This window comes from Syngnathus floridae, chromosome 3 (genome assembly GCF_059516105.1).
Source record: "Syngnathus floridae isolate MCC-2025c chromosome 3, RoL_Sflo_1.0, whole genome shotgun sequence".
Lineage (NCBI taxonomy): Eukaryota > Metazoa > Chordata > Actinopteri > Syngnathiformes > Syngnathidae > Syngnathus > Syngnathus floridae.
In genome coordinates this window covers 14,919,004-14,945,608 of record NC_142415.1, presented here as the reverse complement: position 1 = coordinate 14,945,608, position 26,605 = coordinate 14,919,004, and the positions used below count along the sequence as shown (strand labels likewise).

General features: G+C 42.0%; 3 protein-coding genes and 1 long non-coding RNA gene across 10 annotated transcripts; 3 read left to right on the top strand and 1 right to left on the bottom strand.

Moving 5' to 3' along the window:
• Positions 1 to 332: 332 nt before the first annotated feature.
• urb2 (URB2 ribosome biogenesis homolog) lies at positions 333 to 23,556 on the bottom strand. 7 transcript variants are annotated; one of them, XM_088371963.1, is made up of 18 exons: positions 23,263 to 23,556; positions 22,508 to 22,589; positions 22,161 to 22,239; positions 16,532 to 16,628; positions 15,217 to 15,297; positions 12,810 to 13,213; positions 12,089 to 12,741; positions 10,693 to 10,836; positions 10,403 to 10,579; positions 9,188 to 10,215; positions 8,977 to 9,115; positions 6,562 to 8,908; positions 6,334 to 6,494; positions 5,915 to 6,025; positions 4,995 to 5,237; positions 4,010 to 4,106; positions 2,760 to 2,893; positions 333 to 1,209 (listed from the first exon to the last, which is right to left on the bottom strand). In XM_088371963.1, the coding sequence occupies exons 8-18, from the start codon at positions 10,816 to 10,818 to the stop codon at positions 1,012 to 1,014; spliced, it is 4,761 nt and encodes a 1,586-aa protein (XP_088228089.1). In that variant the 5' UTR covers positions 10,819 to 10,836; positions 12,089 to 12,741; positions 12,810 to 13,213; positions 15,217 to 15,297; positions 16,532 to 16,628; positions 22,161 to 22,239; positions 22,508 to 22,589; positions 23,263 to 23,556; the 3' UTR covers positions 333 to 1,011. The 7 variants fall into 7 exon arrangements, with proteins under 7 accessions (XP_088228089.1, XP_088228086.1, XP_088228087.1 ...); XM_088371960.1 differs by having other exon boundaries at positions 12,089 to 13,213; XM_088371961.1 differs by having other exon boundaries at positions 12,183 to 13,213.
• On the top strand, positions 2,328 to 10,405 carry LOC148400744 (uncharacterized). Its single transcript, XR_015857722.1, has 4 exons — positions 2,328 to 2,534; positions 2,625 to 6,513; positions 6,678 to 7,094; positions 7,254 to 10,405. It is a non-coding gene; the product is annotated as an uncharacterized LOC148400744 (long non-coding RNA).
• Positions 11,568 to 18,678, top strand: abcb10 (ATP binding cassette subfamily B member 10). Its single transcript, XM_088371968.1, has 14 exons — positions 11,568 to 12,400; positions 12,686 to 12,892; positions 12,982 to 13,184; positions 14,187 to 14,321; positions 14,562 to 14,708; positions 15,027 to 15,162; positions 15,236 to 15,331; positions 15,620 to 15,829; positions 15,909 to 15,988; positions 16,059 to 16,239; positions 16,569 to 16,612; positions 16,742 to 16,776; positions 16,891 to 16,949; positions 17,307 to 18,678. Exons 1-14 carry the CDS (start codon positions 12,004 to 12,006, stop codon positions 17,498 to 17,500), a joined length of 2,124 nt encoding a protein of 707 aa, XP_088228094.1. The 5' UTR covers positions 11,568 to 12,003; the 3' UTR covers positions 17,501 to 18,678.
• On the top strand, positions 22,009 to 26,528 carry acta1b (actin alpha 1, skeletal muscle b). Its single transcript, XM_088371969.1, has 7 exons — positions 22,009 to 22,165; positions 23,289 to 23,425; positions 24,010 to 24,334; positions 24,666 to 24,827; positions 24,934 to 25,125; positions 25,203 to 25,384; positions 26,028 to 26,528. Exons 2-7 carry the CDS (start codon positions 23,297 to 23,299, stop codon positions 26,169 to 26,171), a joined length of 1,134 nt encoding a protein of 377 aa, XP_088228095.1. The 5' UTR covers positions 22,009 to 22,165; positions 23,289 to 23,296; the 3' UTR covers positions 26,172 to 26,528.
• The last annotated feature ends 77 nt before the right edge of the window (positions 26,529 to 26,605 follow it).

The window sequence follows — 26,605 nt, the reverse complement described above, 5'->3', positions numbered from 1 at the left end:
TTTACTGGAATGCAATTACTTCAAATTTCGAAACGAAATTTCGGTTTCTTTGTGCGTCTTTGGCATGTGGAGAAATTGACAATAAAGCTGACTTTGACTTTGACTTTGAAATTTGTCTATGTTCCATCAGGGAAAAAAACCTCAAAGCATGAAGCTGCCATCATGCTTTATGTTGTTGTTCTGATGATGTCGCAGTGTTGCTTTTACTGAGCTCACCGATAAGCACCTCTGCTAGTTTATCACGATTTTTGTTTGCATTTCTGAAATCCCAACTGCAGACAGGGCCTAATCAGTTTACAGTTATCTTTCTTCTCAGTCCACACGCAAAGTAATCTCATATACCCAAATCAGTTTTTAATAGGTAATTTCAGTCATACAGCTCATCTCTATGAAATCCTTTGATGGATTTAGCATTGATGTAGAATAAATATGAGCTATTCACAGAAATGCTGCATCTGCAACAGTTTCATTTTCAGAATTGTGCAGGGAATCCCAAAAATTGATGAGCTTGGCAGCATGGGAGTGTGCGCTTACGGTTATTGTGCTACTACAGCACAAAATACTCCAGCTTCAGCTTTAATCAATGCATCCTTGAAGGGGCTGTTATTACGAAAAGAAAAAAAGGCATTATGGTTCTGACACGATCCATCAAGTTGACTAAGATTATACTCATCCCTGTGATTCATTTCAACACCGCTATAGCTCCATTAGCAAATGAGAAAAGTAGTTTATCTTTTCTTTTTTTTTTGGCTTGTACTTGAAATTGCCCAGTAAAAAATCACTTGCTCATAAAATGATGTCATTGAAGATGCTCGAAAATGAACATTTGCAGTAAATTTTACTGCACCCTGGAACATGCACAAGTTAAAAAAACAACAATAGCACTCTTTTATACATGATCTGAGTCAATATGTAAAAATATCAAAATAAACACACCCAGATCCTTGGATGCCTGTCACGCAATTGCTGCGTAATCCATAATTATCACAATTTCAGAGTCACCTGAACCCTTCAAACAGTGTATTTGTCCTCTCCTTGTATCTGGGGTTTGTGGTAGTGGTTGTAACTACTGTAGAGTTCATTAAACACCTCCCGGACTCCACTCTGCAAGCCTGCTGTTAGGAACTTGATATCTTTCTCCAGGCACAAGTCCAGTATGTGGTAGATTCCCTCTGTGAGATGCAGCTTGATGTCTGGCCGTAAAGTAACCTAAAAACACAAGAATACGATTTCTAGTTGAAGAAATTGAACAAAGGCCAGCCTTTGCTCAGTAAATTAAGTTTGACCTTGAAAAACCAGCTTCAAAATTTAGATGGTACACTGACAGAGTACTGAAAAGAAAGTCTCTGTTGTCATGGCAACCTACTCTATTGCTTTACAATTTCGATTGATCATCCAGGAGAGCTCTCATGAAGTGTTAGCATTAGCATCAGCGCAAAAGTGCTTGTATAATCTTTAAAACATACTAACATAATGAGAAAATGTATATTTCAAGGTATGATGTTCTAATTTGTGGTCCACACGAGTTATGTGAAGGTGTACATTGTCAAAGCATGTGCACGCCGCATGCAGATCTGGTTTATACGCTTCACAACAGAAAAACTTGACCCAAAGCCAGTGGTTGAAAGGAGAATGAATGAATAGGTGTAATGCATCTACTATATGCCAAATAGAAAAAACATTAAAGGGCCAGGAAGGGAATAATGATGAAGGATGTCATTTGCAGAACATCAACAGCTTTTAAATGGCAATACGTTGACGTCAATGCTGCTCATTGATAGCAATATACAGTTTGTCAAAAGTGTATGTTAACTGGAGGGCTGGCAGAAAATCAGCTGCAAATAAATCGGTTTGAAAAGCAGTTGTTTTTCCATTTGTCTTTCCCCACTTTGTTCATTGTGGGCTCTGTCTCAAGATACAGCTCATTTGTTTTTGACGACTAGGTCAATTTGCATCCTGGTGTGAAGTCATATTTTTAATTCTATTTCTAAAATAACGCTGCCCTTCTAAATAAATGATTCGCTTGTCCATTGCGGTCAAATAGCAGACTGCTTCTTGGAAAGTTTCATATGTGTCTCAAATCATCAGCACTTAGACAAGGCTAAATTACACTTGACTTGCATAAAGTTGTCGCTTTTTAAAAAGTCAAATTTGCAGCACACGTTACAGTGTTTAATGATTTAACTGGACCCCTCCCCTCCTCCTCCTGCCTTTTCCATCAGCCTATCCATTCATTTGGTCGTCTGTCCCAACGTCCTCTTCCAAATGTGTTAATTCGGCTGCAAAACGCTGAGTCAAGTAGGCGTCACATTAAATACAGTCTGGTAGTGGAGCGGAGCCATGTTCGCAAGTCAGACATGACTCACCGTCCTTGAACTAACATCAAGCCAAAAGCTTGATTCCAGAACATGGAATTACAGTAATCCTGAGCCCCTTTCGCAAGGATTTGGGGAAATTTTAAACAGCGCTGACAGAAAAATTTCCTCGACTCTTCTTCTCAGCCTCGGAATCTCACAGCTCTGCTGAATGTTAATGTGAGCCAACTGCGCGACATCGCTGGATCAGCCGAGATACCGCTGCCTCATTTGTGTGTGTGTGTGTGTGTGTCACTCACCGTTGCATAGAAAAACATTTGCCACAGATGACAGATGGTTTTGGATCGGTGACTATGTATGACTGCGTGTGACGTCTCCCACCCACCCGGTAAAGCTATTTTCCAATGCTAATATTGGAAAAATAAATCACATTCAAGTGTGTACCTTTTGCAGTTCTGTGACGTATTGAGCCACCATGAAGACAGACAGTGTGGAGAAGTTCTCCGGGATGGCAGCAATGTGTGTGTACATCCTCTCGACCAGTCGGGCGCACTGCAGGTACACTTCACTTTCCCCACCTGCAAACACAAATTGACATGATTTATGAACCTTGCGAGTCAATACATGAACTAAAAATATACCCCCAGTGCTATAAAACAAGCTAAAATGTCTCCAAAGCAAAGTCATAAATTAAAAGTCATAGCGAAATAGGGTTAATTAAAGGAGCGGATAAGGGGTTTGTGGAAAATGAATCCAGGACTAATAAAACGTACTTGGTTCACCAGACGTTCTGCTGGAAAGTTTAGAGAGCCTGGTCAGCATTTTGTTGTGATTTGAGTCCTTTAAAATATGTCTAAGTTTAATTTCTGTTATATATCATCATGTTCCACAGCTAGTGCTGACAGGCTCGAGTGAGACACTTGATATTGTTGTAGTAATATTCTTGAAATGCGTAACATTTTTCTCATGCCTTTCAACCACATGTAAAACAGGTTTTAGGATCTCTGAGAACCAACTTTTTGGACACTAGTCAGATTGAAGTTTATAGTGTTTGCTCTTCTTTTATGAAAATAAAAGTGACATCCCAAAAAAATTGCTACTTTAGAGTTACAATGAAAAATGCACATTTTATCTCCCTTTGCCTTGCAGGCAAACCCAGCCAAGTAGGATATTGCCACAATATTAAGGCAGTTATTGTCAAAGTGGTGCGTTGGTTCCCTCTAGTGGTATACAAATAAATAACAAGTACAGTTCTTTTGTATTTAACTTTTAATTTACATGCATTCAGTTACTGCGTGTTTTATTTATGTGCCGTCCATTTTGATTGAATCATTGACGTCCACGAAAAACAATGGCTCGATTCTGACGATTAATTCTCCTTCAATGCTACCACGCTTTATTTTAATAATAGTTGGGGATTATGATGATGTCATGAGCTTGACAGACTTTAAACACACACATTTTGGTGTGGAATGTTTTTTTTTTTTAAACCTGTACTTGAATTTTTTAAAATGTATTACCAGTCCACATACCTTTTGCAAAAAAGGTTACGCCCATTGTTAGGAGTTAGAGAGGAGAGTCGCAATAAGCCTTCTAAATCTCCAATTTTCCAAGTAGATGAAAATATAATCCATGCTCAGACAAAAGTCTGAGTTTGCGGTCAGATTCATTTAATGAAAATATGAAAGACGTACCCGTGTCAGCGGCTCCTCTCTGTCGACCTTCCTGCATGATGGAAGCCACTAGACGGTAAAAGACATTCAAGAATGATGGCGTAGCATTCAGCATCACCTGAATGCAGACAAGGGAAGGACAACATGCTCTTAAGAAAATGTCACACAAAGAAGCACATACAAAGAAACTTAAGAGGAATCATGTTGAGTAATGGAAAAAATAAATGCTCAGATGTAGTAGCTTCACAAGACTTAGTATTAGAGCTTGCAAAACCACATTTAGAAGTTTCAAGGACGCGTGATCATGTTCGGAAGCTCTACTTTACGAAATATTATATCAGCTGCTTTGGGAAACCGAATCCACCGTTTCTGCTTGGCAGTTGTAAGGCAGTCTTTAAGGAATAAGTCCACGCTTGGTTGAGCAAGGCAGTTGAGCAAGGCCCTGAGTGTCGGTTGATGACATCAACAACTCAACTGGTTTCTGCCAGGACTCCAACATCTCACTCCCCCCACCCTCCCCCAAACACTCTGACCTATACACCTCACCACTTGAGCTCACGTTCTGTTCCACTTAACCTGCATTGTGCAGTCCAGTCACATCTTCCTCCTCTGTTCTCCTGCTTGCCCCCTCAAACTCCATTCACGTTTACATCACCAAACCTTTTCTTTCCTTTCTGCATCACAACACACAGCACTCTCTGACAGTCTCCCCTGCAGGCAGGCAGGCAGTCTTTCAACTTTAAAAACATCTGATGTGACTTAGCAGGTTACTGCCTGCATTAATTCACTCCAGCTGCACTGTATATTAAAGAGGTCCAAACAAAGAAATACTTACCATAGCCACAAAATACCTGTACATGAATTTGTGTTGTGAATCATCAAGATCATCAATGTCACAAAAAAGTATATTGAGTGAAATTGGATCATTTCCTGTTTGGGAATCTCAACAATAAAAGTGAGTTTACCAATGTGTATATTTACAAACCTGCAAATTGAAGCTACGTACCTGAGAATGACACTGGATGGTAGCGAAAAGTGCCTCATGAATAGCCAAGAACGCTGACTGGTAAACAAGTGCGGTCAGGTGTTCAAGCGGCACAGCTTGAAGTGCTCCGAGGACCAAGACGACGTGATGAGGGTTGGAGATTAGACCCTGGGCCTGGCGCAGCAGCGCCGTCATGGCTGTCACGGTAGGAACGGTGAAGGTTGCAGTCAAGCCCACGTCCTGACTGGACGACCTGACAAGGAACTGGAACAAAGTTGGACAGTTACAGTATAGTACGGGGTATATGTGGCAAAAAAAAAAACCTATTAATGACTAATTAACAGCTATGAAATGCATACGCTAATTGAGTTATGCTGGCAGGGAAAACTATGTATAACACACGTGCTTTGAATGACTGACTTTTTTAAAATCGTTCCATATTTACCCCATTCAAAAAGCTGCATATTGAAAACATTTTTTAGAAGCACACCCAGTACACACAATTTTTTTTTTTTTCTTAATTCAGCCTTATGCATAACTGTATTTACACACATACGTGCTTGCTCCCCTTATTCAAAACCTATTGGAGCTTCATTACATGGACCAAGCACACTGCAATGTGTGTGTGAGTGTGCGTGCGTGATTGTCATTTGGCTGCCAAGTCACTCCTAATGGCAGTCACATGTTCTTCTGGCAAGCCATCAGTGAATGATTACAGATGAAAAACCCCGCATGCTACTACCGAGCTCTTGAGTTTCTCTTTACAATGTATTCTGCTCCTCGCAAGGCTCTGATTGTGCACATTACTTTCAGTCAATCCCGATTTTTCCCTCTAACTGCGCGAAACATCATGAAAATGTAAGCGTCCTTTTGGCACGATACATTACATAAATTTATAATCTACAATGATGTTTATTGCAGTGTTTGTGCATCTTGCTTACCACCATAGCAGACAGAATTTGTGGCACAAGCAACCACAGAGCTTTGGAGCAAGGCTCAGGTAACTGACAGCAGGACAGCAGCTTGGTGATGATGACAATAGCCAGCACTTCCTGGAGATGAGTAAATAGCGGGCAGAATGAGAGAACTGGCATTTTGTCTATTATACACTCAACTGTCACTATATAAGTTATATTTGCACAACTGTATGATGCCTAAAATAAATCCGCATCAAAGATACAAGAAAATACTCTCAAAACGGTGCAATGGCGCTTGACAAAATTGCAAACTACAGCTACAATAATAAACATACGGCTGAATTCATACAGCGTTTAAACTGAACATTTTCTTGGCCATATTACAATATTGAGGTGTACCTAATATTGTGACAGTGTCAAGGCGAACAAGGTTAACACCACACCTTGAAATTTCCAGAGCTGAGCGTGCAAGTATCTAAGCCATCTTTGATCATTGTCAGCAACATGCTGAACTGGTCGGGAGTGCTGTTCTCCAGCAGGTGGTGCAGCAGTTCCTGCACAGCCGGCTCCAGCTCAGATGTGTCCGATGGAGACAGCCACTGAGCTACAAAAAGAACATTTCAGTAAGACAAGAAAAATAAATACTCTAATCGATCTCACAGATTACTTACCTGTCAAAAGTTTATGGACATTTTGAATCATCTGAGCATACAACTCATCCATGGCGTTTACTTTCTTTTCTTCTCCTTCCTCCTCCTTTTCTCCTGTCTTCATCACTGCCGTGTAGAACGCTGACAAGAAATGTAACGATGAAACCAGAAAGTCCATGGGTCTGGCCGCGGAGTTCATTTCTTTTAGGATCTGCTGGCAGAAACCCTGATAGAGCGTCATGTGCCTCAGGGTGGTCCGGTCATTGCCCTCGGAGGCCAGCTCACACCGCAGCATGACCGTGACCGTGTCCACGACAAAGGCGGGACTGAGCGAGCAGGCGGGCTTCTTGCCGACCATCTGGGCCTTCAGGACCAACTCCACAGCTGATCCCAGTGAGGATGTGGTTCTTGTAAGAATCTGGGTTAAAGTTTGATCCATTGTTTTACTCCGTCCCAGGTAAGAGGTCATCGCCTTGGAGGCGGCGACCAAGGACGCCAGTAGAAGATGAACGGACATGATGGAGCCTCCACGATTTGATGTGGTGTCCTCGCTGGTAAGAAATGAGACAATCCGGTCCAGATTGAGGCGCACGCTGCTGTTCCTGACCATAATTAAATGGACCAAATTCACGATGAACTCCTGCATGGCTTTCAACAAATCCAACCAATCAGAGCTGGCGGTGGATCTGAATCGTCCTTTTTTGTTGTGCCAGAGCATCGAGGAGACTACGGCCTGCAGCAGAGTGCTGCCGTGAATGAACTTCAGAACGCCGTGAAAGTTTTGGCCCTCCACAAGACACGCCAGTATCTTGAGCAGCTTCACTTGGAATCCTGTGCAACAATATTCGGAATCTGGATCTACTGAATAAGAAGCGGTAGATGTGAGCATGAAGGCAAGGAGGAGGAAATTTGATAACAGATCCTCAGAATTGAGTCCATCTGCATTTAAGCTTGATAAGATTGAAAGCAGGTCTATCAGTTCTGTGGTTTGAGCCTCACTCAAAAGCACAAACACGTTTCCAGACTGTGAGGACGCTGTCATGTCCTCTATGATGTTCTGTTTCGCTAAGGCGGACAAAACCTCCGTTTCACCCTTTTGGTACTTCTCGAGCATTGGACAATCTTTAGAGGTATGCGCCGCTGTTAGAACCCCCAAAATCCTATGCGAGAGCGAACCAACAGTGGCAGAGAACAGCGATGGCAACTCGGTCAGAACGGGGCTGTGGATAAGCTGTGAGGATACAAGGGGGACGGAGAGTTGATCTGCGTTTCTGCGAGACTCCTTACTCAGCAACGACGTGACCAGAACATCCGAGATGCAGTTCACGTCTTCCCTGTCCAGGTAAGGGGCCAGCAAGGGGAGGTTAGATGTGACAACGTACCAGTGAGCGACACGGTGGGAGGTGGAGTCCACGCTGCTCATCTGCCCGTCCCACATCTGATCGTCTTGTGAACATAACTGGAGCTCATCTCTGGCTAAAATAAACTCCACTCCCCTCTTTAGGGACTCTGAGGTACTTGGATCTTTGAGTAGAGCTGAGTCCAACAGAACTTTCTTAATCTGTTGCAAAGTGAGTAGCTTGAGATACACAAAGCTGATGGGACTGTGCGTGTGGAGATGTATAGAGTTGATCTCACAATTTAGGAGATTGTCTATGTTCGTTAAGGCTGCAGCGTTGGAGTCCAGAGGTGCGTATTTGCTACAGTAGATGTGAAAGAGCGTGTCCACTTCGATCCAACTGTATCGGAGCAGAAGAAGCGCCTCTTGGATTTTCAGCTCCCACAGAGACTTAAGTGCTTTTCGAGACTCTCCCTGGTCCTTTCCTGATTTTCTTTTTTTCTTTGCTTTCTGAACTGGAGTCGCGTTTGCTTTCAGAGTCTTGTTTTCTGGGGGCAACAGTTGCAGCAGGTCGTTGAGAATCTTCTGCATCTCCTCCATCAGGCTTTGACCTTTTCTTACTAAGGGAAGAGGAGAGGCGTCGTCTAAAGTCTTCAGACTGAATAAAACGACGTGAAGGAGCTGGCTGAGATTGAAAAGCTTCACCGATGCAGCTTCTTGCTCCCGATCCCCCGTTTTTTCACCATTCACTCCATTTATCTCCATCTTCTCTGCTTCTCCATCTTCCTTCACCAGGTCAGGTAAAACGTGTTTTCTCATGTTCTCCAGCACTAAGGAGCAAATCTCAATGCCCTGCGAGGGAGGTATGTCCACAATGCTGGTCCTGAGCGTGGTGACGACGCTATCGCAAAGCAGAGGGGGTCGAACGTTGTCGAGAGATGGCCGACAGATCACCGAAAGGAGCTCAGAGAAGAAGCGGGGCAGCTGGCGGAGCTTGGTGTAAGTCTGAACTAGACTGCACAGCATCATCTGTTGGGGAATGAAGAAAAAAAAAAAAGTAAATTTATGAATCAATTAAGACGAGCTCATCATTTTACCTGTCTGGCCCGTTGGACCCGTGTTTCCATACAGTCGGCATTCACCCAGGCTGAAGATAACAACTCAGCCAAGTCTGGTTCAAGAATCATGTGATTGAGACCCAGAAGCACTTTCAAACAGCGATACCATGCAGGGATACTGAAATACAAAAGACTTGTTAAAGCACATCATTGCTGCTTGAAACAGAGAATTTAAAAATGAGTGATTTACCTAGGCTGGGCCTGATTGAAGAGAATTTGTGCAAGGTTTTTGTAAAACTTAAGCTGGACCTCTGCGTATCTTATTCTGTCAGCTGCCACATTATAAATATCTGCAGACAGAGCATGGCTAAGCAGCGATTCCATAGCCAGTAAAGCCAGACTCCAACTTTGTGGCGAACAGGGGACATCAGAAGGGGACAAATCCAAAGCGGGCAACAACTTTGCAAGGTAATGGAAACACAGCATTCTCTGCTCTTCCTCATTTTCTGTTCTAGATTTTCTGTAGCTTTCCAGAAAGAATTTAAAAAACAACGGCACGGTGTTTGACTTGACTGAGTAAAGCAGCGGTGGCTCACAAGAACCTAATTTGCAAATTAAAGCATTGGCTGGCTTTAAGAGGCCTTTTGTTCCACTGGGTCCACGTTTGCCAGTATCCTCTTTAGAAGATAGAAGCTCCTCTTTGTAGGATGCCAGTTGCTCGGTGGAGAAAAGCGATAACTGAAGGATGGCGTCTATCCTGGCACGAAAGTCTCTGCAGAGATGCTGGCGGAGATTCAGATGTGTGTGGGAAGGAGCATACTCTGCTGATGTCAGCATGTGTCTCAGGACCAATAACGGCTGGATGAGCTGGTTTGTTACCAAGGTGAAAATTCTATTCGGATTGCCTTGTTGCCGCTGAACTGATAAATATGATGCTAAAACTTGAAGCAGTAACTCAAACAAATGAGTGGTCTTTTTCTTCTGACTCTCCTCTAAGTCTAGGTTAGGGATCACTTCAGTTTGAGAGTCCAGGTCGCTCACAGTGTCTGTAATGAATTCCGATTGATGGGATCCTGAAGGCAAAGCTTGTTGAAGTTGATGGCAGGCGAAGGAGCAGAGTCTAACCAAGAGACTGACCATGAGTTCATACTTGGTGGTGAAAACAGATGAGAGAGTTGAGGATGAGAGGATTCCCTGGCACACACTCAGCAGGGTGGACACACCCACTGACAGCCTGGTGGGGGCGCTCACACACTCCTCAAGAAGGTTGAGTAGCAGCTAGGGGGAAAAAAAATAAAAAAATCATCCACAGTGCCAAGAGCGTCAGTAGTGCAGCGGGAAATTATCCAATTTCACTTAATTGCTCTGAAGATAACTAATTTACTATAAATAGATTTTGTCTGTATGTGCTAAACTGTCTGATATGTCAGAACTTATTTTAAAAAAATAAAATAAAATTACACACCTGTGCCATGTTGAGCCTCAAGCTGACCGTCTTGCCCTGCTTGAGAGCAACGTGAAGCTTCCGACTATGGAGAAAATCATCAAGGCAACTCCACAGGCCTTCTAGCACAGTTTGTGAGAACTCGATCTTTTTATTATACCAGCCTGTCAGAGCATGTGTGCACCAATCCAAAAGGATCTACAACAGAACAATGTCAAACAGAATATGATAATTGAATATAACTGTACTTATATCGATTAAAGGACTTTAACGTTGGGAAGTTGAAGAATGACTAGATCCAGGAAACCTACTTGTTCTTTGTTGGGTAGCAAGCATTGAGAGGAGATCCAGGCAAAGCGTGCAAGCTTTAACTTGTCCTCCCATGGAGTTTGAGGGCTCTTTAGCTTCAGATGGATACCAGAGTAGATGGCAGCCATCTTTGCTGCTTCTCAAGCCTAATCAGAAGGATGGAAATATTCAAACTGTGTACAATGTCATAGTGGCTTAAACGTTTTAAACACTTAATTGGAAACGGAAAATAAGTGTAACGTTTGTAACACAGAACAAAATCCACGCATGCTATTAAGTGGCGGCTAGTCGACTAGCATATGAAGCTAAAGACCACCTGGGTTAGTCTCAAAGTCATCTTTTCGTCTGCGAGCAAAAAGGGCAAACTTTACCTTGCCACGTCGCCGTTAGCAAATCACAATAACATACACTTAAGGCAAATTAAACAATTGAATTTGTGATTTACACTAACACGTGCCTCCTGTTTTCACATCTGAATGACCTTTCAACTTCTACCCAACTTACTCGGCAAAAGTAGTCGAGTGCCGATGATGGAAAGGATGGATAACGTTTTGGTTACATTTTCGGAATTAAAGTCCTCATGAAAGTTTTTTTTTACGATTATAACTTTTGTTTTAGGCTTTTTGCATTGTCAAAACAGTCTGTATGCTGTCATATTCAATATATTTATCAATTTATCAAGAATAAAACTTACAAAGCATTTGTTTATAGCAGCAGCAAAAATACCGTGACCATAGAAAAGGTGATTTTAGTATGCACCGTACATATTCTCATTTCAAGAAATGATCACGTACATTTTTATGGTTTCCTTAAAAAGAAAAGTACATCGAGGCGGTCTCAAATGTTCAATCGATTGCTTTTGCCTGGTAAAGTTTGCTTATTACACGAGCAGCCATTGAATGTCCTGTCTTGTGGAAGGAATCGTGTCGGCGTGTATTATATCGAGGTCACCTTTCCTGTTCCTGGTCTAAACGCTTCTGAATGTTTTGTTTAGTTAGATATTCATCCTTTCCTTTTGGATTTAACCTCAGCCTCCAGGAAACGGCGGCTCGACCCGACTGTTGACAAATGCTAAACAGCAGATGACAGTGACAGGCGGGGTGTAGTTAACCTGAGAGATAAACGTCGTGGAACGGCTGTCATAAGCAGATAAAGACGAACTCCAACGGAAGAAACTCGACAATGTAGAGCAGAAAGAGATCACAAATGTGCCCGGCGATGCTGACGTGACTGCAGGACGGATCGGGCATAACAACCACACACCCTGGAATATTTCTTTTTTCTCCCCGATTAGTTGTTTAAACCGGACTACAATGCGATTTTTAATCCGCATGTGTACAAACGGAGGACGCTTAAACAAGCCTCCGCAACACAGGTCGATGTGGCTCGCTGTTTCACCTGACACCCAGAGGAAGCGTACTCCGGACGGGTCGAGAACTTCAGCTTTCCCGCCTACCGGCTTCCTTCACCCGTCTGTCGTGTCGCGTCTCACCTGCAGAGATGTGTCTTCACTCCGATCGTACGTCTTCGTCAAGACACGGACATCCTTATGCACTCCCGTTGCCTTTGCCAGCTCCTCGGTCCCCTCCACATCCGAATCACTGAAGGGTCAGACCGACACCGAAACTGGCCACACACCGACCAATGTACCCCTGGAGGATTTCAGGAGGATTTTGCGACTCGCTCACCCGGAGAGATGGAAACTATCAAGTAAGAGATAGAGATACATAGGTAGATAGAAAAAGTCTTCACACCCCTTTTCAGACACAAGGTGTTCGTGACATAGACGAGACTAAAATCAACCATGAAAAAAAAAATCCATATTCATAACCTGCCAACAAATAATTTCATTGGACAGTAACAAAATCTCCCAAATGAGTAAATGGGCAAAAAGGTGTAATGATGAATAAATACTGTAGTGATAATATAACAACAGATTACTGTTTGAGTGTATAACCTAAAATCATTTGACAATATATCATGTTTCACTCATAGCTGCTGTCGGCTTCTTGACCATCTCCAGCGCCGTCACCATGTCGGCGCCGTTCCTCCTGGGCAGAGTGATTGACACAATCTATACAGCTGGAACAGACACGGAGGCAATGACGTCCTCCCTCACATCGCTGTGCCTCATGTTGACTGGTGTGTTCTTGTGCGGTGGAGCAGCCAACGCAGCTCGAGTCTACCTCATGCAGATTTCAGGTGAGTTGCAAATGGAATTCTGGAAAAAGAAACAGAGCAACTATTTGTCATATTTGGATCTTATGAATTTGAGTGACATTTCCCTGCAGGCCAACAGATTGTCCGCAATCTCCGCGCCTCCGTCTTCTCCTCCATCCTCAGACAGGAAGTGGCGTTTTTCGATAGGAACAGGACGGGCGAGCTGATCAATCGCCTATCCGCAGATACGGCCGTTGTCGGACGCTCCATCACCGACAATCTGTCCGACGGCCTGAGAGCCTCGGCCCAGGCCATCGCTGGCGTCAGTATGATGGTGAGTGGATCCCTCTGGATGGTTGGTCACTTAATTGCAAAAGATATAAGATTAAAGTATATTTTAGTCATTGCAAAACACTTTTTCCCCCCCCCCCAAGGCTTAAACACAGGCACCTTCCATTGAGCTTTAATAAGTGACAAGAGGTCAAACTTCATGCAGAGTCACTTTTAATCAGATTTTCCATTTCAAATTTCAAATGTACTCTGGATCAAATGTTTCCTTTTAACTTTAGTTTAACACATGTAAGCTGTCACGTTCCCCTCTCCTAATCATGGAACATTTGAGTTCCAATGACATCATCTTTGTGTGAATTCCCACAAAGGTTTTAACAGGCTACTTCCTCATTCACATATAATACACAATAAAATTTTAAGCTTGAAGGGTTTTTTTCCTGTAAAATTCAGATTTCCTTGTGTCCACGTAACACTACCGGTCAAAGGTTTGGACACACCTCTCACAGTAGTACTATGAATGAGAAACCGTGTCCATAATTTGACTGCTAGTCTATAGTTCGGTTGTAAATTAAATTAAACTTGACAATCTAATTAGCGAAGAGGCATTTGGCCATCTGCTGTTTGCAAAACACATCACATGTTTCCTGGAAGTCAGAGTGGTGTAAGATAGGAGAGTGGTATGTTGACAGCAGTCTTGCTCTGCTTGGGCACGACAAGGAAGTAAATGAGGTTTGCATCTTTTGTTCGCACCTGTTGAGAAACTGGTTTGTAGTAATTCTCTTAACAGTGCGAGGAAATGAGTCAAAAGGCACTGCACCTCTGTTGAAACCCCAAATCCCTTTTCAAACTTCTACTCTGGTTTTCCCATCAATTACATGCAATTACATTGCTTCTCATTCAAAAAGTTATTCCTTGAAATAATTTGTATCACAAAGCCAAAATTCAATACCGCTACTAGTTTTAAGACTTTGGTCTTTCGAGATATGTTCCTTCTTTTCCAATCTCTCATCACCCGCTGCTTTCTCTCCTGCCCTCACTGCTGCAGTTCTACGTCTCTCCCAGCCTGGCGAGCTTCATGCTCCTGATCGTGCCCCCTTTAGCCGGGGTGGCTGTGGTATACGGCCGATATCTTCGCTCCATCTCCAAACGCACGCAGGATGCGCTGGCCCAAGCAACGCAGGCAAGGAAAATTTTTTTACATCGTAACTGAGGACTGCATCTATAAATAAAATTTAAAATATGATTTAAAAAAATTATAAAATGTTAATTTACTATCAGTTGACCTCTTAAAAAAAAAGGAGAACCAAAATGCTTGATAGAAAACCATTATTTTTTTTGTTTCATATGTTATGTAAAATCGTACACGCTATCATCATTCAAATGTTAGGAATAATCCTCAAGATTTTGTTTCTGCGTTCAGTTGGCAGAGGAGCGAATCAGCAACATGCGGACCGTCCGAGCCTTTGGTAAAGAACTGTCTGAAGTCGACACGTACACTCAAAAGACGGATCAGGTCCTCAAACTGGCCAGGAGCGAGGCCGTACTACGTGCTGCCTTCTTTGGAGTGGTAAGAATGCATAAAAAAAGAAAGTGGTCATCCTTTCAAAATAAAAGGCTGAAAGGCACCGATGTCCATCTACAGTAATACTTGTTAGTATGCTTTTTTTCCTGGAATCAATTTCTGCATTAGCTTTTGACTGTTAGCAACTGGCCATAATTGAATTCAGCAAATTTAATTTCTATTCAAAAAGGAATTCATGTCTTTACTCTAATTGATTAAATTAAATGAAAAACACCCATGATTGTGTTTATCCTCACGACCAATAATGAGGCTTCTGATGCATATTTGAAATGGATATCAAACAACAATGTGTGTATGTTTCAGACTGGTCTCAGCGGTAACCTCATGATCCTGTCCGTGTTGTACAAAGGAGGCCTTCTAATGGCGAGCCAGCATATGACTGTTGGAGAACTTTCCTCATTCCTCATGTACACCTTCTGGGTTGGCATCAGCATCGCAGGTAGCACACGTTACACAACTATGCACATTGCTCGCGATCCATGTAGTCACGTACCCGTGTTTCCGTGTGGCAGGTCTGAGTACTTTCTACTCTGAGTTGATGAAGGGCTTCGGTGCAGGAACGAGACTGTGGGAGCTGCTGGACAGAAAACCAGAGTTCCCTCTTAATGGTCAGTGTGCACATGCGTGAGTAGGAAACAGCGGTGTCATATAAAATTCATAATTAGTATTTATCTTAATAGGAAACCAAAGCAGGCTTTGACAGCATAAGAAAAGATTAGGTCCAATAGATGTTAGTATGTCTTCTGACGGATTTACTCATATTTTTGTTCATAGCCTGAAGTGCTCACTTAACTTGTTGATAGCTAACTTTACTTTGAAAACCTGTCGTGCAAATTTCAGGACACATTGGCTATTGGAAGGGAGAAATCAACTTATTCATTCTTTGTCCTCTACAGAAGGTCAAGTTCTTCCTCCAAATCAACTGAAGGGCCGCTTGGAGTTTCGCAACGTCTCCTTTTCCTACCCGACCCGTAAAGATGCTCCCATCTTCCATAACCTCGATCTTCTGGTGCCCGCTGGAACAATCATGGCTGTGGTGGGATCAAGTGGATCTGGAAAATCAACTTTAGTATCGCTGCTGCTCAGGCTGTATGACTGCGACTCAGGTAAGACTTGCTTGTTTTCCTTTTCCTCTTAAAATGGAGAAGGTGGTGGTTTTGAGCTCAGTCTTCACCTCTCTTGTAGGTATCATCACTGTGGACGGTTATGACATCAGAGACTTGAATCCCTACTGGCTCAGAAGTCAAATTGGAACTGTCAGCCAGGTAGAAGTTCAGATCTCAAAGCTGGCTTTGCGGAGAAGGCCATCATTGTTCTCGCTTTCTTGTCTCCCAGGAGCCAGTCCTGTTCTCCTGCTCCATTAGAGAAAACATAGCATATGGCGCTACAGAGCCAGAAGCAGTGACCACAGAGGACATCTACAAGGCAGCCCAAGTAGCCAACGCGTATGATTTCATCCAAGCTTTTCCGAATGGCTTTGATACTGTGGTGGGGGAGAAAGGAGTGCTACTGTCAGGTGAGGTGGACCCTATCAATTTGTCTTTAGCGCTTATCCAAGGAAATAGAAAATAATGAGGAAAGTCTGTGAATCTATGAAACAAATTAGAATGAAACTGTAATTTACTAGCTTCACCACTAGGGTGGGTACTACAACTGTTATTTTGCTTCCATCCACCATCACACACAAACACGAAAAATGATATCCACAGTTCATATCAGTTGTCTAAAGCCACAAATATTTTGACCTTTCGCACACACACAAAGTGCCCTTTAAGTCAATAGAACTTGGATTTGAGGAAATCTCTCACCTTTGGAGTGAATAAGGATTTGGGGTTTGTGTCCCAGGTGGTCAGAAGCAGAGGATAGCCATTGCAAGAGCTCTTCTTAAGGTTAGTGAAATGTTTTCTGGTTGACCACACAGAGAATTTGCATGCATTAATCAACCATTTGATAAAGCTTTCACAACGTTCCTCCTGACGTGCTTTAGTGTAATATCTGCATTCAATTTCCCTCATCAGAATCCTAAGATCTTGCTGTTGGACGAGGCCACCAGGTACGACAAAAGGCTGTTTTGTCGTGTTATTTGCCTGACAATTAGTTTACTGAACAATTTTATTCAATTAATTCCATTATTGTATTTACCAATTGTACAATGTCTCGTCCTCAGTGCATTGGATGCCCAAAACGAGTTCCTGGTGCAGGAGGCTTTGGAGCGACTTATGGAAGGTGGTCTCTTTTTTCAAATTAACAATATATTGTCATTTGACCTTAAAACAACAGTTTCCAAACAAACCTTATTGACAGTAGTGGTGTGTTTCTGTTGTTGCCTTGGCAACCCCTGATCAGCTGCTTTAGTTGTTGGTTTTAATATATCCTAGACACTTCATATGGTATTAGCATTAGGCAGTTATTGATCTTATTCTTTTATATCACAAAGACCTGGCATTTGAACAGGGTGTGTAGACTTTTTATATTCACTCTACATTTCCATTTGATGATTTTACAAATATAAAATTAGTGTCTAAAAGGATGGGAAACTGTCATTAAAGGCAACTGTTTCTGTTATTCTCTTCCCATCCACAGGGAGGACGGTCATCATCATCGCTCACCGCCTCTCCACCATCCAGAACGCCAATGCGGTCGCAGTTCTAGACCAGCGCCGTGTAGCTGAATGCGGCCAGCACACGGAGCTGCTGGGAAACCGACAGGGATTGTTCCGAAAACTGATGGAGAAACAAGCTTTTCTGCAGGAGGAGCAAAAACGGGCCCTGAGTTGATTCTCAACAAATGGATGAGAGAGGTTTGATTTAAGGCTTGGGTGGACATCCTTTGACCAAGCGACAACAATGTGAGGAAAAACCCAAACAAGACTGTTTACTACCTTAAAATATTATTCCCCACTGAAGGAACGAAACTGCTTAGAGACACTGTGGTTTTTAATGAATGTACAGTGTAATTCAGTTCTAAATTACATTACATGTTAATGTATAAGCTGTGCAAAACACTTTTATAGAGGAAAACTGGAATATGACGGCACACTGATTATTCTTTTTTTTTTAGAACTACAGAAAATAGCAAGACATGTTAAGCACTGCTAGATGTATATTTGTTTTGTGTGTCTGTTTTGGTGGATGATTTAACTTGACGCCCACACGTAGAGCCTTTATAGCGTTTATAGTAAAATTAAGCAGCGATATATATATGTGGTGTTAATAGTGTTAGTGATTTTTTTTATGAGCACGTTTGATCCTCTAAACACGTGTGTTTCCTATAGTAATTATCATTCTATTTTATTACACAAGTGCCAACTGAATTTGTATTGAGATGTACTTATTGAGATCTGATATTTTGCTACAGTAATTTACTTATTTAAGAAGAGACCACAATATAACACAATATATTTCAGGGTCAAACTGTCGGCATTATCAAACCTTTGCCTGTTTTTTTTTCTTCCTTTTCAGTAAGGCCTGCTGCACACCAGAACAAATGTCCCTCAACTGTTGTGTAGTGTGCAGTGTTCTTCTAGTTTCCTTGAGTCATGGACACATGTTTTAATAATATTCAAAATTTCAAAATCGGATGTGAACCGCATAGCAACATCGCAATTAAAAGTAATGATTAATAATTTTCTAATATGTTCTTTAACCATAGAACTACAAATATTAGAGCTCAAAATGGACAGTTGAGGGACATTGCTGATATCGCTTATTTTATATCACGTAGTTGTCAGCTGCTCACATGGATCGAAAATTTCACTAAAGGACTATGATTTGAAATTACAACTTCAGTTCTAACATCTGCGTTTCACATTGATGGTGCTTGAAAACATACGTGTATGATAAATATGTTACTGCTATGTATGTTGTGGGTTTTTAAATGATCTATGTTATATTTTAAATCATGTCTCACTAAATTATTTTTGTTTTGTGTCAAAGAATAAAGTGGAATATGTGTAGATTTTGAAGGATGTTTCACCTTTTTAATGAGGTGCTTTTACATTCTGGTAGAAATGTGTTTGCAGTGCATCAACTGGTGGTCTAATGCAAGTCTGATGAATTAACATTGCTGAATTTTCAGTAGAACAGTGCACTTCTCATCTTAGTCATTCATTGGGTGTGCTGAAGTGGAGTCAGTTGGTTTGATCAAGGCAATGAGAAGTATTTTCCTTTTAATATTACCAGTAATTTTGTCCAGAGAGAATTTGATCCAACCCACTGCACAATTCTAAGAACAAACAAGGAACGTTAAAATATTTTCATACATTTAGTACAACTCAAAGAATACTTCCAGGAGTGCATGAAGATATTTGTAGTTTGGATTTAACATACACTCTTCAAAAGAGAACAAAAAGTATGAAATAAAAGTTGATCTCGTTTACTATTCCAACTACCTGACGACAGCATCCTAAAAAAGGTTTCTTTGGTGCAAATTTTGCCTGAAATATAGTATTTTTAAAACATTGGACAGTTTATGTTGCTCATTAATCCTCCGACAGTTTGCATGAAGAATCGTTTGCCTTCATCATGACTATCTTAACTACAAAAAAAAAAATGCTTACAAAATAAAGCGTGGTTCCAGCACCCCCAATAACTATTTGTCTCCTCTTGTACTCTCTGTGTGTCCTCATAAGTCTACAGGGAGGCTAACAAACCTCACAAAAACACCCAATAAGTCCGTCAGCTGCCATCGTCACATATCCACTGACACACAACACTTCTTCTCCTGGACACCTGCTGCACACACACACATACACATACACAAGCACACATTTTCACGTCTGCTGCCCCCCCCCCCCTCCTGCTGTGTCTCTCCGCCCCCTCGCCCAATCGAACCTCCCTCCCCTCTGTAGCCGGTGCGGCAACTTACATTTTAGGCCTTTCGCAGGGGCGCGCATCGAAAATGGCAGACGACCAGTGCGTTAAAGTAGCTCAGCCCCTTGCCATCTCCCTCCCACAGCACATTCATGCACGCTCACTACTTTCAATGGGCACCCAATGAGGCGTCTCCCTATTTTCACACATCCTCCTTTCCAAAAATTCTTGGACAGTTTTTTTTTCATCATCTTGCCTCGCCTTCTCCGAGTCTCTCTTTTTTCCCCTTAGAATACCAATGACCATTTGCATTTATTTTAAACTACATAGTCATATTTTCCCTTAATCCAAAAGTCAGAAAAATTATAGTTCAAGCAACATTTGCAGGATGTTTTTCTATATTGCTTGTCCTTTTTAGGGTTGCTGGTGAGTTGGAGCTCATCCCAGCTGCCTTTGGGAGAGAGGCCGGTTACATTTTGGACTGGTCCCCAGTCAATAATAGCAAAGCACATATAGACAACAAGCATTCACACTCACACTAATGGACAATTTTGACATGTGAAGAAATTGACAATAAAGCAGACTTTGACTTAATGGAGAAAGTGTTCATAAAATTACAACAATTTGGCCTCATAACGTAAATTATTGATCTCAAATCATCTTTGCCCATTGAAATGAATAGAAATAGAAATGAATGTGTTCTAGGAACCTCAAACATACTTTAATTCAATGGACTGTGGGGCTCACAAATTGTCGATCCAGGGCTATACACAGAACTGATAATGAAACAGAAGACAGTCGCAACTACACTGCAATATTTTAGATTTTTTACAGAGGACAAAGAATGTATGCATATGAGTATCGTTATAGTCTGTAAGTGTTGCTGCACCGTTTCTGGTCAAATATAAGTTGTTCAAAGGTTTATAATGAAACTACGATGCAAGTTTTGTTAGCTTGTCTATTGCACTGTTAGTCTAGCAGACTTTTGTAAGACATCATTATGCGGACTGTTTAAAATCACAACATGTAATTGTTTTATGTTTTTTTTTCAATAAGCTTCAACTGGGAGTGGAAATCAATAGCAAGAACTTGCTTTCTTTTTTGAAGAACTGTTCACTATTTGTCAAACTGTTGCTTGTGAATTTTACTGTAAGTTACCATTGTAAATAAATCTGATAGGTCTGTCTCAGGGTTCACAATTGACGGTGAATAACTAATTTGCTACTTGTATAATGCCAAGGTCGGGAACGGTGAAAAGGTTTGTGCTTGTATTACATTACAGGCTAAAGATCCTATTGTGCTAACTATGCTGCAAACTGAATTCCCCACATACATTTGATGACTATTTCCGTTCCATTACAAAGTACTCATTGCTTTTATTGATTGCTATCTGTCTCTTTAATTCTATACCAAGCCATTGTTATATGTGCAAACGCTTCATACTTTTATTCTTTAATTGACAAATTCTGATCAGTCTTATTTTGTTTCTGGCTATGCACGCCCCCCCACCCTCCTAAGTCCCTGGAGTTTATTTTAACCTCCTTGGCTGCTCCTCTTTCACTTCTTGTGGCCTCTCATACGGCACTCACACCTGCCTCACTCACACATATGTGTGCTGCATGCATGTATACACACTGTATTGCCTTTCCAGCCTTCTTTTATGCACAAACACGGAGTAGTGGAGCAGAGTTAAAATTAATCTAAGTGCTCCTATGATGGAGACAGATAAGGTTCCCTTCCTTATTTATTCAATTACTCTCCGATAGATTTAATGTCGGTGGCCAACTGGCCATTATAGAGGATTGAGGATTTGAAGATGATAATGACATTAGGCAATACTGTAAAATTGTTAGTGCACGCATTTATCTCTCATCATTTCATGCTCTGACTGTAGCTTCAAAAAACAAAGTCATTTTGAAAGAACCAAAGTGCTAGAAATATCATCAAGTTTAAAAGAGCAATATTGCATCCACAGAAGAATTCAAAGTATGCCAAAAGCAGAGTCAACAGCAGGTGCAATTTGAAACGTTTCTGTTTTTTGCATCTTATAGTACATGACTTGATATGATTATAATGCTGGTTGTTTTTAAGCCAACCGACTGACCTTCCAGTTCTTTGGGCTGGGGCCTAAATGTGTTCAGATGAGGGAAGCATTTTCCCATTTTAAGGCTGTGTGAGGCCTACTAGCAGCAGATCTCTAACCGTGCTTGGTAGCAACTGCCATCTCCCCCTGGAAACCCCACCCCACTACCACCAGCAGCACCCCCAGGGGTCCGTGGACTCCTTATACGGCCCTGAGGAGTGCCCGCAAGCCTCTACGGGAGGTCAAACCGACAGCTCCAAATATGGCAGGCGCTTCTCTCCGTCGCGGGGGCGCGCCGCCTTGTCACTCATGAGCTCCCTGAAACCTGATGGATGGCCGTCACAGACTCTATACCCCACACACCCGACTCCCCCTCCCTAACCCCCATGCCCTGGAAGCATCCAAATATGGTAGAAGCCCGGGGTGGGTACCTTTGTGAATGGTGGAGGTTGTGTATATAAGCTGACCTGGCAGCAGAGAGGACCGTAGCTGGTTCAGCAACAGCACTGGTTGGGTCATTCTCTCCGAGCCGCAGACACTCACCTAAGGTAAGATGCTGGGACTCCTAGGGGCCACACATCCGGGATAGGGGGGACGCACTTGGGATAGAACCACTCTGGAACTAACAGTAGAGGGAAAGGGAAATAGAAATTCAATGGTTATTTTGTATAATCTTGTTTTAGAGAAGGAGGATATTTACTAGAGGTGACTCTTGATGCGATCGGCCGAAAGTCACGATAAAATATATCCTAACAGTCAACATTTAATTAAAATGTACTTTTGTGTTCGATAATATCAGCCCATTCAACCATTACAAGACTGGAAGAAAGCAGAGTCATAGATGTTGATATATAAATTTGGATGTTTTAATATTTATAATTAGTGTAGACCTTGGGTCTGACTGGTATTCAGTCCAAAGTGTAGTCCGCCTTTGCTCAAATTCAGCTGGGATAGGCTGTAGTGTCCCGCAACCTTTAACAGGATATACAGTAGAGAAAATGAATGGAGGGGATAATTAGTATATTGACTAATTCATTAGACATATAACTGTAAAATATCTTTCAGCATTTATGGCATTTGCTCAGTTTTAGGTATCTGCACCTGAAAAACTAACATGTCCAATGTTTTCTTTGTTTAATTTAAATGTATTGTTTCCTCAGTTAAAAGCCAAAAATAAGATAATATTGGTTTTGCGTAACACCGGTTATCTATCTAGTGTCAAATGTTATTGAGCAAAAAAGTACATTTCCAATTTAAATGCTCTCTGCTTAGTTTAAGCTAAAATTGAAACAGCATTTGGTTATTTAATCAAAATGTATTCATATTATCTTTTTTTTATAGCTGAAAGTAAAAAATAACATATTGGCTCCACTCAATATTAACTATCTAATGCTGAATGTTATTCAGACGAGAAAACCCACATTTACCTTAAAATGACAAAACCTTATCACAAACAGAATGCTGTTTTAAACATTGTAAATATAATTAGGTGTTTATTTTTTAGGTTCACTTCATGCAAATTGTATTGATTAGTACGTAGTGGTAAAATGACTAATATACACTTTATTTAGGGCATTAAGCTAAACAAAACTAGCTGTTGTTACCTTCAAATGCACTCCCTGTGTATTTGGGTGTAAAGACTGACCTTAATCGACGTTTTTTCGCCCGCAGAAGCCAACATGTGTGACGACGATGAGACTACCGCCCTTGTGTGCGACAACGGCTCCGGCCTGGTGAAGGCTGGCTTCGCCGGAGACGATGCCCCCAGGGCCGTGTTCCCCTCCATCGTTGGCCGCCCCCGTCACCAGGTAAGCGGGGCCAAAGCCATTAAGCAGCTTTCATATTGGCACATAGACACAATAGTAATGTGAGGGTCTGAATAATTAGGTTAACAATAATTTCGGAAATACAGCAATTTAAAGGTTGACACGTTAATTGGACACGCCTCCCTACGAGGAGGTAAATCACGTGACTTAGCCCACCCAATCAAAAAAAATCATAATCAATTTACTTTATTTTAAATGATAAATATTCTTGTAATATATCACACTCATTTCCAAAGATATCTACTATAAATATTATCAACTATTTCCCTTTTGATTGTGTTGTCTTATAAAAACACCGTCCTTTTTGAAGTTTGAGTGCGCTATTTTGTACTTGTAAGGTGAGGCGTGCTGGGCGTAGTCATACAATCCTTTACTGCCCCGGTGTGGTATTTGCCTCCTTGAGATAAAATTAGTCCCAGATGAGGTCACCTGCGTCGTTATTTGGCACCTTTGTGCAATGATCACCATGCCCTCCAGTGATGAGAGTAATCCATTAAGAGCAAGGTCATTCTGTTTCCATACCCCGTACAGACGTAAGTTTTCATCACCCATTCTCTCCTCTTCAGGGTGTCATGGTCGGTATGGGTCAGAAGGACTCCTACGTCGGCGACGAGGCCCAGAGCAAGAGAGGTATCCTGACCCTCAAGTACCCCATTGAGCACGGCATCATCACCAACTGGGACGACATGGAGAAGATCTGGCACCACACCTTCTACAATGAGCTGAGAGTGGCCCCCGAGGAGCACCCCACCCTGCTCACTGAGGCCCCCCTTAACCCCAAGGCCAACAGGGAAAAGATGACCCAGATCATGTTTGAGACCTTCAACGTCCCCGCCATGTATGTGGCCATCCAGGCTGTGCTGTCCCTCTACGCCTCCGGCCGTACCACCGGTGAGACTGACGACACAATCCACAATGCGCAAAACATAATAAGCAACTAATTTGCGGAACATGTAGGCTACAAAAAATGTATTGGAGGCATTTTACGCGCAACTTTTACGCACAGTCTTCTGTGACTCTCTTACATTTTATACATATTTAAGAGTATTTATGAAAAGCACTAGGATCGTATTTAATTGCATATGCATCATTTGTACGACACCAATTTACGCGCATCTTTTACGCACGACTTTTACGCACCTGTACCGCGACTCACGCGTTCGTTATTACGTATTCAAGAGCTCCAATATGTAAACACCTTGCATCCTCTGACCCCTTCTAGGTATTGTGCTGGATGCTGGTGATGGTGTGACCCACAACGTCCCCGTCTATGAGGGTTACGCTCTGCCCCACGCCATCATGCGTCTGGACTTGGCTGGTCGCGATCTGACCGACTACTTGATGAAGATCCTGACCGAGCGTGGCTACTCTTTCGTCACCACCGGTGAGCCCCGATGACAAATAATAATATAAACCCGGATTGTGCTGGGAATGAGTTGTTTAACTTGCGGGGTCACAAACTCAAAACTCCAATTTTGCGCACTCGACAGCTGAGCGTGAGATCGTGCGTGACATCAAGGAGAAGCTGTGCTACGTGGCTCTGGACTTCGAGAACGAGATGGCCACCGCTGCCTCCTCCTCCTCCCTGGAGAAGAGCTACGAGCTTCCCGACGGTCAGGTCATCACCATCGGTAACGAGAGGTTCCGTTGCCCCGAGACCCTTTTCCAGCCTTCCTTCATTGGTGCGTTTTCAAGCAAAACACGGTTGTTCTCCCCCGCACTTGCGCATCGTGCGAGTCTTAACACTTGTCCTCATTAGGTATGGAGTCTGCCGGTATTCACGAGACCGCCTACAACAGCATCATGAAGTGCGACATTGACATCCGTAAGGACCTGTACGCCAACAACGTGCTCTCCGGTGGTACCACCATGTACCCTGGTATTGCTGACCGTATGCAGAAGGAAATCACCGCCCTGGCCCCCAGCACCATGAAGATCAAGGTATGAGGAATAATTCAATTTGATAAACGTACTACATATCTCTTATACAACTTATGCACATTCTTAAACTTGACATTTTTTTCGTGCAAAAAAAAATGGCCACGCCCACTAGGCTGTTGTCAGACAAACTTGGCTAGACCAGTGGTTGTCAATATATTTTTTTTAAAGTAAGAATTCAATAAAATATATTGCACATAGTTAAGTCAAATATATGCTCTCAAATCATAAAAACAAAGACTCACAGAAAAAAGATAAGGTTTAGAGTTGTGCTGTACAGTCCTTAAAAATGTAAAATACAAAGTACAAAAAATAATGTACATAAAAAGTAAAATATGTTCTGTATAAGACTTAAGAGTTAAAACAAGATGTATGCATACAGGCTTCATTCCTTGGTTTGATTCTAATTGTATTTTAATTTTTATTTAAATTCAGTCCTTAATGCATCACTAGTTGTAACCAGTAACCTTACTTTACTAGACAACAACTGTACGGTACTCCAAAAACATAGTGATGAGTTTCGTATTATTTCCCTCTATTCAAAATTGTTTAAATGAATATACTATGCAGCAAATTGGATGATGCTGACAAATGTTTGGTGCCAACCTGTTACTGACCAACTCTCTCCCACCTTCTCTTCACCCAGATCATTGCTCCCCCTGAGAGGAAGTACTCCGTCTGGATCGGTGGCTCCATCCTGGCTTCCCTGTCCACCTTCCAGCAGATGTGGATCTCCAAGCAGGAGTACGATGAGGCAGGCCCCAGCATTGTCCACAGGAAGTGCTTCTAAATCCCTCGTCTGCCCCGGCTTCTCCGTCCTCTCCGCCACCAGCTTTGCGGAATTCAAGCGAGGGAGAGAAGCAGGAGAATCAACCTCTGCGGCACTGCAACATTCTGCTGTCAATGGACTGTCTGTCTGTGCTGTTGACATTCTTAATTATGCACTGTTTCAACAAATGTGCATATTTTATTGCTGTCTGTTGCCTGTGTTGTACGGAGAAAGGCTGTAAAAAAAAACACCACTGAACCATGCATCCAACCAAAAAATCACTTTAATAAAAAAATAACAACAACAACATGTTGCCCAACACATGTGAATGTAAGTGTATATACATATTAATAATTTATTAAAGTCCATTATTTGGTACTTTTGACCCTGCTTTATTATTTTCAAATAGACAAAGCTAATTTAATGATAATTATAAAAACAATGTAGCCAAAGAC

Excerpts from the sequence above, each read along its gene's own strand:
- urb2 (XM_088371960.1), bottom strand. The coding sequence starts at position 10,818 with ATGGCTGCCATCTACTCTGGTATCCATCTGAAGCTAAAGAGCCCTCAA. Across the intron at positions 6,026-6,333 it reads TCAGCTCTGGAAATTTCAAG|GAAGTGCTGGCTATTGTCAT; the intron begins GTGTGGTGTTAA and ends ACTCATCTCCAG. Across the intron at positions 5,238-5,914 it reads AAATTCTGTCTGCTATGGTG|TTCCTTGTCAGGTCGTCCAG; the intron begins GTAAGCAAGATG and ends ACTTTGTTCCAG.
- acta1b (XM_088371969.1), top strand. The coding sequence starts at position 23,297 with ATGTGTGACGACGATGAGACTACCGCCCTTGTGTGCGACAACGGCTCC. Across the intron at positions 23,426-24,009 it reads TTGGCCGCCCCCGTCACCAG|GGTGTCATGGTCGGTATGGG; the intron begins GTAAGCGGGGCC and ends TCTCCTCTTCAG. Across the intron at positions 24,335-24,665 it reads CGCCTCCGGCCGTACCACCG|GTATTGTGCTGGATGCTGGT; the intron begins GTGAGACTGACG and ends GACCCCTTCTAG.
- abcb10 (XM_088371968.1), top strand. The coding sequence starts at position 12,004 with ATGCGATTTTTAATCCGCATGTGTACAAACGGAGGACGCTTAAACAAG. Across the intron at positions 14,322-14,561 it reads CGCTGGCCCAAGCAACGCAG|TTGGCAGAGGAGCGAATCAG; the intron begins GCAAGGAAAATT and ends TTCTGCGTTCAG. Across the intron at positions 15,830-15,908 it reads GCTGTATGACTGCGACTCAG|GTATCATCACTGTGGACGGT; the intron begins GTAAGACTTGCT and ends CCTCTCTTGTAG.